Below are 12,848 nucleotides of genomic sequence, written 5' to 3' on the forward strand. Positions count from 1 at the left end.
CACTGTGCCTGAGCCCAGCCCACCCTGGTCACCCACCCTGCACGGGTTCCCACTCCTCCAGGTCCCTCGGCTGGGGTGCCCAGGACCCAAGACGGTCTCCCAGGGAGGGGCGCCCACTTCCACTCACCTTTCTCTCTCAGGTACGTCACTGTGAACCTCAGCACCGGGGGGATGAGTTCGCCTTGATTTTTATCTTTGAGGCTGAGGGGAGAGAAAAGACAGCAACACTTTTCACCTGGGCTTGACGGGTGATCACAGAGCACGGGGCTCTGGTCCTCTGCACATTCATGGAAACACAGGACCCAAGAGCCCTGCAGAGGGACACAACCTCAGCCCTCGGGAAGTAGGTGGTCTGGTGGCCAAAAGAGTGGCAGAAAGGATAAAACTGAAAGCGTGTGTCTGAGGGCCAGAGACGCACATGATACAGGGGAAACCTGGGCGGGGAAAAGGCTTCAGGTGGGCAACTTCTGTGCTGGGTTTTGAGGGATGAGTAGGAGCCTCAGAGCACAAAAGAGGAAAGGGCATTTCCAATACAGAAACACAGAGAAGGCCCAGAGGTGAGAGATTTGGCCATGAGGGCAGAACCAGAGAACCTGGTCTGGATGCTGATCAATAAAAAAATATCCTTGATGAAAACCCAGTATGTTGCCTTAGACAGATAACACTCAGCCTCTGATTGTACTAATCTGATACAGAGTCACATAAAGAAACTTTAAAACATTATGTACAAACATGAAAGAAAGGCCCTTCCAAACACAGACACATACCCCACCCCACCTGGCAGAATCAGAATCTGGAGCCAGAACCACCCACAGTGAATCGTTCTACGGTGCCCGCTGGGTCCCACTTCACACATTTCTTTCTTCATTTGCTGACTATTCTTGCCTCTAAGGTGGCGTCTTTGAGAGACCTTGGTGGAGGGAGGGAAAGGGGCTCTGAAGTCAGACATACCTGGCTGGAATCCTGCTCTGCCAATTTGTAGCAGAGAAGAATGCGTGTTTTGCTATTCTTATGCAATGTGATCTTTAAACATCAACTAGGGTAATTTGGTTGATTGTGTTATTTGAGTTTTCTAGACTACTTATTTTCAGTCTACTTATCCTATCAACTATTTAGAGAAAGGTATTAAAGTCTATTAGAATTATGTACCTGTTTCTCCTTTCAATTCTACCAAGTTTTGCTGCATGAATTTTAAAGCTCTGTTATTAGTCCATACATTTTTAGGATTATGATGTCTTCTTTATCATGATGAAATGTCTCTCCTCTTTGTTCCTAGACTTACTGCTTGTTTTGAAGTCTACTTTGTCTGATACTAATACAGCCACTCCACTCCCACTTTCTTTTGGTTGGTGACTACGTGGTATGTCTTTTTCCATTCCTTTACTTTTACCCTATAGAGTCTTGTATATTTTTATATTGTAAACATCAGTAAGATCTCCCTTTTAAAAATCCAATCTGAGAATCTTTTTAAAAAAATGTTTTTATTGACTTTTTAGAGAGAGATAGAAACATCGATGTGAGAAACACTGATCTGCTGCCTCTTGAACGCCCCCTACTGGGGATTGAGTCCACAAAACCAGGCAATTGAACTGGGACCTCTCAGTCCATAGATAATGCTCAATCTACTGAGCCACACAGGCTGAGTAAGAATCTTTGTCTTTTAATTGAAATGTTTATGCCACTTATATTTAATATAATTATCATTATGGCTAGGTTTAAATCTACCATGTTGCTAGTCGTTCTTTGTTCCTGTTCCCTCATTTTAGGGCTTTGTTTTGCAGATTCATTAGTAAAACTTTAGGATCCCCTTTATCCCCCAAATATATTAGACATATCTCTTTATTTGTGGTAGGTCTATTTTTACAATATTTTTACATATATTTAATACGGTATGGTTTCCTTTCAAATAATATTATACTACTTTACTTATAGTGTAAGCACCTGACAAGAGTACACGTACACTCTCCAACCCATCCAGTGTTGTCAATGTCATATATTGTATAGTACTCCAATATGTTATAAACGCCACGCTACTTCGTTATTACTTTTGACTAAACAGTCAATTTACTTTCAAAGCTATTCTTCAAGTAGGAAAATAAATTTCTATTTACTCATATGTTTACCATTTCTGGCACTCTTCATTTATTTGTGAGGATCCAAATTTCCATTTGGCATTATTTTTCTTCTGTTTGATGGTCTTCTCTTGACATTTAAAAAAAAAATTTGTTTTCTTTATTAATTTTTAGAGAGAGAGAGAGAGAGAAACATTGATGAGAAAGAACATAGATTGGCCACCTCCTGCATGCTCCTCTCACTGGGGATCGGGCCCACAACCTGGGCATGTGCCCTGACCAGAAATTGAACTGGCAACCTCTTGGTGCGTGGGTCAACACTCAATCACTGAGCCACACTGGCCGGGCTTGACATTTCTTATAGTGTACGTCTGCTGGAAATAAATTTTCTCAGCTTTAGTTTATCTGAAAAAGGTTTTGACTTTGCATTCATTTATGAAAGATTTTTGCCTGGTATATAATCTTAGTTTGACACTTTTTTTTTTTTTCCCTTCAAAAGATGCGAACTTTGCAAACTGAAAAGAGAGATTGCTCCATTGCCCCCTGGCTTACATCTTTCCATTGAGAAATCTGCCGTCACTCTTATCTGTGCTCTTCAGTATGCTGTATCCCTTTTTTCTGTTTATTTTCAAGTTTTCTCTTTGTCACTAGTTTTGAGCAATTTGATTATGATGCTCCTTGGTGTATTTTTCTTCATGTTTCTTATGCTTTTGGTTCATTGAGCTCCTTGGATCTGTGGGTTTACAGCTTTTATCAAATAATAGAAAAATTTTGGCCATTATTTCTTCAAATATTTGCCTGTTTTCTTTTTGGGACTCCAATGATACATACACTAGACTGTAATATTAATATTATGCCACAGGTATTTTTGTTCTTTGTGCTTCGTTTTGGATCATTTTTAAGGCTATGTCTTTAAGGCCAATAACCTTTTCCTCTGCAATTCCTGATTTCCTGTTCATCTCATCCTGTGTATTTTTTTCACATTAGAAATTGTATTTTTCGTCTCTGGAAGTTCCACTTGGTTTCTTTTTAAAATCACTCTTCATCATCCTTGTGTTTTCTCCTACACTCTTGAGCATATGGACCATATTTTTAATAAGTTTTCATGTTCTTATCTGCAAATTCCATCATCTCAGTCATTTCTGGATGTGATGATTCATTTTATGTGTCAATTTGACTGGGTCACAGGGTTCCCAGCTATTTGGTTAACCATTTCCCTGGGAGTGAATATGAGGGCGCTTGGGGGTGAAATTAACACCAGACTTGGAGACTGAGTCAAGCAAACTTCCCTCCTTAATGTGGATGGGCCCCATCCAATCTGTCGAAAGTCTGAAAAGAACAAAAGTCTGAGTAAGGGAGAATCTGCTTTTTCTGCCTGTCTTCAAGCTGGACTCTGGCTCAGAAGGAAACTATACCCTCGGCTCTCTGGAGCCTCGAGCTTCCAACTGCAGCTTTGGGCTTCTCAGCCTCCATTACCATGTGAGCCAATTCCTTATAGTCAACTTCTACTGGTTCTGCTTCTCCAGAGAAACTAGACCAACACACTGGGTTTGTCTGTCTGGATTGATTTTTCTCCTGGTTATAGAGCAGATCGCCCTGCTTCTGGGCACAACTTGTCATTTTTCCTTGAGAATGTTAGCGTTGAGTGCTGGGTTTCGCTGTGTTCCTTTGAAGAGAGACGAACTCCGTTCTGTCTTGCAAGCGGCCATTCGGCAGCTTCCACTTGCGGTCTCCGAAACCTGTGGCCGGAAGCCCCGGCCTGCCCTGTAGGCAGTGTGGCCACCCTGAGAATGTCAGGCTGGGAGCGCTGGACTGCTGGACTCTCCTCCGACCTCTCCCAGTGCCTCACAGAGCACGTTTGCCCGCCGAGCTCCGCCCCAATGCCAGGCCCACAGAAATCAGGACACGCAATGACACGGTTGTGGATTGAAGCTGGCAGGTGCCGGGAAAATTTGTGACACAGCAATAGGTAACAGGAAAACATGGTCATGAGTGGACAGAGCCAGGACTCAGACCCATACGTCTGAGCCTAGAACCTGGGCTCTTACGTATTATCTATTCAGTTTCCGTTGTTATTTCATTGACCCAAATTAGAGGTCAGAGATGGATGTGGGGAGAGGCCAGGTGACCGTCAAAAGGTCCTGCAGCTGGGAGGTAGCAGAGTGGGAGGCAAGGCCAGCCTGGAAACCACCCCACGTTCCTTCTGAGACTCACCAGGTGGATGGCATATCGATTCTGACTTTCATTTTATTCCAGACCGACAGACATTTAACCGTCTGGTCCACACAGCAGTGACAGGTCCTTGCAGGTCCCAATCTCGAAGGAAAGTTCGGGTCCTTGATTTCTCTTCTGCTGACGCTGTGTAGCCGGGACACCAAACAAGCCAGCAGGCCAAGGAGCCCCGAGGACCATCACTGCCTCTGTGGGGTGGGGCTGCCACAGCAATGTGGGCGCGACCCCCGCCCCTCCCCAGCGGGGTTTCCGTGTGTCCCCTCTGGGAAGCAGGAGGTCCAGGGCCCCAGCGCGTCCAGGTGGCCTCTCGGCCTCCTGGGGAGAGAGGATCATGATGGATGCGCCCTTTTCTCTCAGGGCAACTTCCAAGCTGCAGGCTCTTTCCTCGTCCAGTCCTTTGGGAGCCAGACCCATGCAAGTCCTGGCCCTGTCCCGAGGGATGACCCTCAGCCCAGCTCTTAGCCTTTCCAGACTCAGTTTCCCTGTCTAGGAAGCAAGAATGCTGGCGACCTCCCTGCAGAGCCACAGACCTTAGATGGTGGCGGATGGGAATGGCTTCGTTGAGCTGCCAGTCACAGGTACTGACGACTAAAATCACTGGCGAGCCGGGGGCTGAGGGACGTCCCAGGACAAACACAGGTGGCCCCTGGCACGAGTCGCACAGCCAGAGAGCCTGGCTCTGTTGATTCCAAAGCCTGGGCCCGGTACCGTTCCTGGGAGGGGGCTCAACTGAGACACTGAACAGGCCGGACCCCGATGAGCTGTGATCGCCGTGGCTGCTAAACAAACCCTCTGTCTGCAGCGTAGCCGCTGTTTTGTGTTTCAAAAGCAGACGTCGGGAGCGGGAAGGTGAGATTAGGAGGCACTGAGATCCCAGCAGGGAGGGTGTGCCCAGAGCTGCAGGGCCCCAGCCAAGCACTCTTCCCGGCCGGGCATTAGGGGCACTGACACAGCCTGCGCCTCTTACCGCCACCCGCAGACGGGGGCCGGCACTGAATTACTGCTCTCAACAGAGCAGAAACCAGTGTGGACTCCTCCTCCCCTCTGCTCCCCGACTTGCTGGCTCGGAGAGGGGCTTGTTCCAGGGACTGGCTCAGTCAGTGCAGGGAATGACAACTCCAGGGGACTCTGGATAAATGACCCACGTGTCCTGGCGGGGTGGGGACGCCCAGGGAAGCAGGGGGGATTCCTGCACACCACGTTCCTCCCTGTGTATCTCCGTGTGTGTGGGCCGGGGCCAGGTCTTTGCAAGGATGCTTGGGCTGCGCTAACCCACATCTTAAACTAAAGTTCCAGGGTGCATGCAGAGAGGGGGGCTCCTGGAGGCAGAGCACAATTCACCAGGCGGCACAGCGTGCTCCTGGCCAGCCGTCTGCAGGGGGGTCACGCACAGGGATTCTCAACGTAAGTCTTGCTCGTACCCCCTCCCCGTGGGAGATGCGCTGTGAGCACGTTCTTCCCCTGGCTTTGCAGGGAAGGGATGCAGGATAAGGCGAGTTTGCGGCTTTTTAGAAACAGGAGGAAGGGGGAGGGAGGAGGGGTAACCTGAAATGATAACAGGGAGGGTGGGGCAGACCTTTCCTCCTCTGAGCCGGTCATTTGTCTCCTGTCCCCTCCCAATTTCGGAAACAGGCTGGATGGTCGGCGAAGGTCTCAGCCACAAGTCAAGCAGGAGGGCCTGGGCGCCAACAGAACTGGGCAGTGCCCATGAACACCACAGAAAGCGCCGTGCTGTGAGGACCTACTGTGCGCCCGGCACGCTACTAAGCCCGCTGGCTTCATCCCTGTGACCTATTTTTATAGAGGACAAAACAGACTCAGAGAGGCTGAGGTTTTATCTGAAGTCACACAACCCAGGGTTCAAATCAAATCGGATTCCCAGGCCCCTGTACCTGGAGCAATTGAAGGCTTATATTCTGAGGTAGGGGTTCGGTGGGGTGCTGGGAGGCCCTGGAATGCTGCACCCCACCTCTGCACAGCTGGCCCTCTTTGGGAGGCGGATGGGCAATAGGGACAGGTTAGCATCATCAGCCAGACCAGTCCCCCGAACGCCAAAGGGTGGGGGGGTCCTGGCAAGTCAGGCTGGCACGTGACTTAAAACCAGAGCCTACAGAGGCCTGTGCCCCGCCCCCCACGGCCTTCCTACATAGCACACCACACTCTGGGCACAGCACCTGGTGCTGCAGACCAAAGACGATGTCCCTGAGCACGCAGGGAAAAAACAGAAAGTAGACACCTATCACCTCTCTCCTCGCAGAAGTGTGTCCTAGCTCAGCTGAGACCTTCCACTCTGCAGGGAAACCGAGGCCCAAAGAGCCACACGGTCCTGCTGGTCCTCCTTGCCAATGAACAGAACATCCCTGAATCTGCCACCACGGGGCATTAACGAAACTACAACACATCCCGGAAAAAACTGAAAAGGTCCAAAGCAATGGAAAGACAGCCCTGCTCCGGATTCAAAGACGCAACCTTGTTACGATGGCAAACAACCTTGTTAGATGGCAATCCTCCGGAGTGGAGCTAGAGACAGCACAATCCCTCCTGATCCCAGCTGCCTTCCTGCAGAAACCGACACGCTGATTCTGAAATTCACATGGAAATCCAAGACACCCGGAACAGCCAACATGATCTGGAAGAAGCAGCAGTTGGTCGACTCACACTTCTGATTTCGAAACTTACTAAGTTTCAGTGATAAGACGGGGCCACTCCAGCAAGCAGAGCAATCAGAATAGAATGGAGAGTCCAGAAATCACATTTATGGTCAATACGTTTTTGTTGTTTTTATTTTTTTAAATATGTTTCTATTGACCTTTTAGAGGGAGAGAGAGAGAGAAACATTGATGTGAGACAGAAACATCAATATGAGAGAGAAACATTGATTGGCCGCCTCCTGCACGCCCCCTACTGGGGATTGAGCCCGCAACCTGGGCACGTGCCCTGACTGGGAATCAATTGGGGACCTCTCAGTCCATGGCACCATGCTCAATCCACGAAGCCACACCGGCTGGGCAGTTTTTGTTTTCAACCTTCACCAGAGAATACGCTCTTTTTTATTTATTTATTTACTTACTTATTTTTTTAGAGAGAGAGGAGAAGAGAGGGAGAGAGAGCACAAAACATTGATGTAAGAGAAACATCGATTGGTTGCCTCCTGTGCACACCCGACTGGGGATCAAACCTGCAACCTGGGTATGTGCCGTGTCCAGGAATCGAGCCCATGACCTTTCAGTGCATGGGATGACGCCCCAAACAACTGAGCAACTGAGCCGCACCAGCCAGGGCTGGTCAATTCATTTTGACAAGGGTGCCAAGGCAATTCCAAGAGAGAAAACCCGTCTTTTCAACAAATAGTTTGTATAGAGTCATCAGGGAAGGCTTCCTGGAGGAGGGGACTATGAAAGAGGAATAAGAGCAGGCAAAGCGCTGCTCGGCAGCAACTGGCTCATAGAGTCTGACACTCTGTTGCTAAGCCCCAGCGGTCCTGGAGGGTGAGGAGGGAGGGTTTCACTTTCAGTTACAGAGAAAGAAACTAGGGTTGTCAGCTTGACTTCCCAAAGCTGGGGATTGCCAGAGCTGGGACATGGGCTCCCCTCTTCCACCCTAAGGAGCCCCCCCCTTCCCCCCAGGCTGCACCTGCCCGGATAGGGTTGTATTAAATGCACAGGTGCGTATCCGTTCTCTCTCTTCAGGGATGGCAAGCCAGCAAAGACCCCTGAATCTCTGACTTCCCCACAATATACTAACTTCATTAGCTTGTTCTAAGACGATAACTTTCTGTCGTGGGCTTTTGAACTTAACTCAGCCAATTAACATTTGCGAATAGGATTTGGTTATGAATTTTAATGATGTTTATTCATTCATCGCACAAGCAAATTACATATTTGGTGCTTTATTTAATATGCTTATTGCCATTTTATTATAGTTGTTCGCAATGAAATTGCATAAAATATTAATTTAAAGAGGCGATCGCGAGGATTCTCCCTCGACGTGGCACAGGTTTTCAAAGGTCACTCAATGCTCCCCACCGCCCCCGAAAGACAGAACGAACCGACTTCTACAGTGACTGGTCCTGTGTCGGAATGGACCGTGGCTTTTATAAGGGACTCTGCTAACACCTGCCTTGGATCTGGGGCTCAAACGCCGTGTCAACACATTCAGAGAGGCGCCTGCTCCAAACCCAAGACCACCGGGCCCGCGGGCTTCACAGAGCAGAGGACCACAACGATGACCAACTGTGTCCCCAACACTCGGGTGGGGTGGCTTTTGAAACCCATGAGATGGGCATGTTTTGGGGTTTTCTTTCTTTTTTTTTTATCCTCATCCGAGGACATTTTTGCATTAATCTTCAGACACAGCAGTAAGGAGAGGGAGGAAGAGAGAGAGAGAAACATCGATGTAAAAGGGACACATCAACTGGTTGCCACCCGCGCAACCCCAACCGGGGCCGGGGACAAACTGCAACCGAGGTACGTGCCCTTAGCGGAATCGAACCCGGGACTCTCTGGTCCGCGGGCCGATGCTCCAACCGCTGAGCCAAACCAACCAGGGCTGGGTTTTCATTTTTAAAGTTTTATTAGACAATGGGGGTTCTGAACAACGAGGGAGTCAACCCAAAAGGTACTGCGAGTCATCAGGTGGAGGGGTTGATGATGGAAAGGCCAGTGGCCCTGGCCACACCACCAAGGACTCCTGTGTGTCGGGACACACCAGCACAGCAGGATCTCAGGATGGGCCAGAAACAGGTAAAAGGGTCACAGGTGGCTTGGAAATCCCAGGCCTGCTGGCTGGGCATCTCTGGGACCCTCCTCTGAGGGCTGAGTTCTCACCAGCGCCCCCAGAGGGGCCCGCGGTCACTGCAGCTGCATTCTGCACCCTGCCTTCCCGGGGCCTTTAGGGGCTTGGGGTCACACTCATTCAAAAAGAGGTCTTGCCCTGGCCAGTTTGGCTCAGCGGTTAGAGCGTTGACCTGCGGTCTGGAGAGACCCGGGTTCGGTTCCCGCTAAGGGCACGTGCCTCGGTTGCAGTTTGTCCCCGGCCCTGGTTGGTTGTGCGGGTGGCAGCCACTCGATGTGTCCCTTTCACATCGAGGTTTCTCTCTCTCTCTCCCTTCCTCTCTCTCCCTCCTACTCTATCTGTGCAAAAAATGGAAAAATATCCTCGGGTGAGGATAAAAAAAATAAAAATAAATAAAAAATAAAACAAAAAGAGGTCTTGCCCTGGCTGGTTTGGCTCAGCGGTTAGAGCGTCGGCACGTGAACCAGAGTCCTGGGTTCGATTCCAGCCAAGGGCACATGCCTCAGTTGCAGTTCGTCTCTGTCCCTGGTTGGGGTTGTGCGGGAGGCAGCCAGTCGATGTGTCTCTCCCACATTAACGTTTTCTCTCCCTCCCTCTCTGTCTGAAGATAAATGTAAAAATATCCTCGGGTGAGAATTAAAAACAAAAAGGAAAGGATGTGTCATTTGGTGAACTTTGGTTCCAGGTACAGAGGAAGCTCCCATCTGACATACACTGTACTCGCTAAGTGCTTATGAAATGCCTCTTTAAGGGAACACGACTGTGTGTGTCTAGTTGGGGGTCTGGGGGTGAAACCCAAAGGCCCAGAGCTGCATTTTTATTTTTTATTTTTTTTCTTTATTGATTTTAGAGAGACAGGAAGGGAGGGGGAGAGAGCTAGAAACATCGATGAGAGAGAACATCGATTGGCTGCCTCCTGCACGCCCCACTCTGGGGATCCAGCCCACAACCTGGGCACGTGTCCTGACCGGGAATTGAACTGGCGACCTCTTGGTGCATGGGTTGATGCTCAACCACTGAGCCACACCAGCCAGGCTCAACAGGCTTCTATGTAAGAAACACAGGAAGTGATTGACTTGCGTGGGCTGAGCTGTCTGCCCACCAGCGTCTGGCTCTGCTTTTCCTGCACAGTGAGGAGAACGGGTCCAGCTGCCCCACGAGGCTGGAGGGTAACCCCCTCCCTGGCCATCCAGGTGCCTCTGTGCCAGGCCACTGCTCGGGACAGAGGGAAGATGAATGAACAGCTCAGCACCACCCTGGCCGGTTTGGCTCAGCGGTTAGAGCATAAGCCTGAGGACTGAGGGGTCTCGGGTTCAATTCCTGGCCAAGGGCTGGTGCCTGGGTTGCGGGTTTGATCCCTGGCCCCAGTGGGGGTCATGCGGGAGGCAACCAATTGATGTGTCTCTCTCACATCGATTTTCTCTCTTTCTCCTTCTCTCCTTCCACTCTATCTAAAAATCAGTGGAAAATATCCTTGGGTGAGGATTAACAAAAATAAACTCACCAGAGACAGGGAAAACAGCCTGAGAGATTCCGGAGGATAGCCTGCTTGGATGGGGCTGCCATGGAGGAGGGCCCTGTGTGCAATCTAGAGTATCAGGGAAGGCTTCCTGGAGGAGGTGCCCCTGAGCTGAGTCTTAAAGAGTCAAAGATGGCCCCAAGTGGTGGCCCAGAATCCTTTACAAGGAGTGACGAAAGGTTAAACATCACATCATCCAACTCATTCATTTCAGAAATAAGAAAGTTGAGAGGGGGAATGAGTTCAAGGTCACGTGGCTAGTAAGGGAGAGAGCAGTCAGGAAGGACAGGACATGCCACAGTGACAACGGACCCTAAATCCAGCAGTGGAACCCAACACAAATACACCTCTTACTTGTGTTCTGTGTCCCACACGGGTGTCAGCAGGGGACAGACTGTGGTCACACGGGGATGTGAGGTGCCATCTCGACCTGGCTCCCACCCCCACGGGACAAACCGCACACTGGCTCGAGCTCCCTCCCGATGTGACCTGCCCCCGCTGCTCCTGTCTCCTGACCAGGGCAAGGCACGCCGCCACACTTCACTTCCGAGGTGGTGAGACGTGTCCCTGCTGTGGCCGGCCAGCCACCTGGTGAGCAGCGGTGACGAAAGCTGGGGTGAGAACCCCAGGTCCCCAGTCCTCTGCATGCTGCTGGGTCCCCTGCGCGCAGCTGCAGACACGCACACAGCAGCCGGCACCCGGCCTGGGGACAACCTGCCAGCACGCAGAAGCGTCCCATGGCCCCAGCCCCAGAGGAAACAAGAACAGGCCTCGGCCCTGGCTCACTTACTACTGCAGACTGACACCGAACTGCTGGGTGGGCAGAGGGGGCCGCGGCGGCGGCGTCTTGGCGGGAGGGAGCGACCTGCCCTTGCGCAGGTCCCGGAGCTTCTGGTCGTACCTGTGGACACAGCAGGAGCCGGCTCTCACCTGCAGGCCTTGGACCACCAGGGGCCGCCGCCAATATTTCACCCACGTGCGTCTGCACAGACTCTCCCTCTGGGGCAAACACCCTTCCTCGGCTTCGTGATCCAGCCAGCTGTCCCTGCGAAGCTCAGGAGTCACCTCCTCCTAGAAGCCTTCTGTGATCCTCCCTCTCCACTCGCCCCCTCCCTAGCTGGGTTCAGGGCTTCCTGCAGCCTGTCATCACTGCCTTGTGGCCCCTCCTGCCTGGGAGTGTCCCGAGGGCAGAGAGGCTCCCTACACAGCTCAGCCCTGTACCCAGAGGGAGTTCAACATCGCCACTCCCCCTGCAAGGCTGCTGACCACACCTGCGTGCGGCTTGGCCAGGGAGGGCCCTGTTCTTTCAGGGGAGCCCCAGAGAGGGAGATGCAGAGGTGAGAGGGCACCCCCAGCATCAGGGAGCCCGAGGCAGGGTTTAGGGTGCCCGAGGCAGGGTCTAGGGTGCCCAGGCAGGTCCGAGGGCGCCCAGGCAGGGTCCGAGGCATGGGCTTGATTGGGTCCTCTCTGCACTGGCTGTCGGGCGAGGGCCACATGCGTTCTGGGCTCCTCTGCCCCCCATGCCACGGGACTGACGGGGAGCATCACTGCGGTGTCGAATAACCAGCAGACACACCACCAGGCTTCGGCCACACGCCACCGAACGCGCTGTTCCCCCGGGCACCTGTGCTGTTCCTGAGAACACCTCAGTCCGCAGTGTCACCGCCGCCAGAGCCACCCTACTCTCTGCTCCAGCCGCTGCGCGGAGCAGCACGCGGCAGGTCTCTGTCATTCTCTAATCCGTTCGCAGTGGTGGGCGAGGAAAACACCGGTCAGCACGCACCTCCCTCGGCCCCTTCTGCCGAGCCGGCATCCTGCCGGCACGCGTGGGACGTGGAGCCTTCCACACGGACGGGACGGGACGGCGCCGAGGCCGTGGGTCGGGGCGTGACTCACCGCACGACTTCCGGGGGGATGGCCAGCTGGTCACACTTGACGTGCTCCCGGAGGTCACTCAGGCAGTTGAGATAGGTGACTTTCTTCCCAAACTTGTGGCTGAAAAGCAGAAGAGACTGAGACAGGGAGGGTGGCGGCAGGGGCCGCGGGTGGGGAGAACGAGGCTGCTCGGTAGCAGGTGTCCTCAAACCGGGAAGGGCCGAGGCCGAGGCCGAACCGTCCGCTCGGCCGCCTTCGTAAGATCTCAGATGCACCAAGCGCTCGACAGACTCGTCCAGTATGAATCTGCCGGGACCCTGCAGACGTGCGGGAGCCACAGGGCGCCGCAAGGGCGG

At 52.0% G+C, this 12,848-nt stretch overlaps 1 protein-coding gene across 1 annotated transcript in view; it reads right to left on the reverse strand.

Annotated features, from left to right (window-relative positions):
* LOC118641141 (proline-rich protein 5) overlaps positions 1 to 12,848 on the reverse strand; it is an 88,935-nt gene that overhangs the window by 7,163 nt on the left and 68,924 nt on the right. The window contains exons 9-11 of the mRNA XM_036278201.1: positions 12,514 to 12,612; positions 11,408 to 11,518; positions 128 to 201 (exon numbers count right to left, since the gene is read on the reverse strand). Of these exons, the coding sequence (XP_036134094.1) occupies positions 128 to 201; positions 11,408 to 11,518; positions 12,514 to 12,612 (284 nt within the window). The remainder of the gene's footprint in view (positions 1 to 127; positions 202 to 11,407; positions 11,519 to 12,513; positions 12,613 to 12,848) is intronic.

The sequence above is a fragment of the Molossus molossus genome, unplaced genomic scaffold (genome assembly GCF_014108415.1).
Source record: "Molossus molossus isolate mMolMol1 unplaced genomic scaffold, mMolMol1.p scaffold_m16_p_26, whole genome shotgun sequence".
Classification (NCBI taxonomy): Eukaryota; Metazoa; Chordata; class Mammalia; order Chiroptera; family Molossidae; genus Molossus; species Molossus molossus.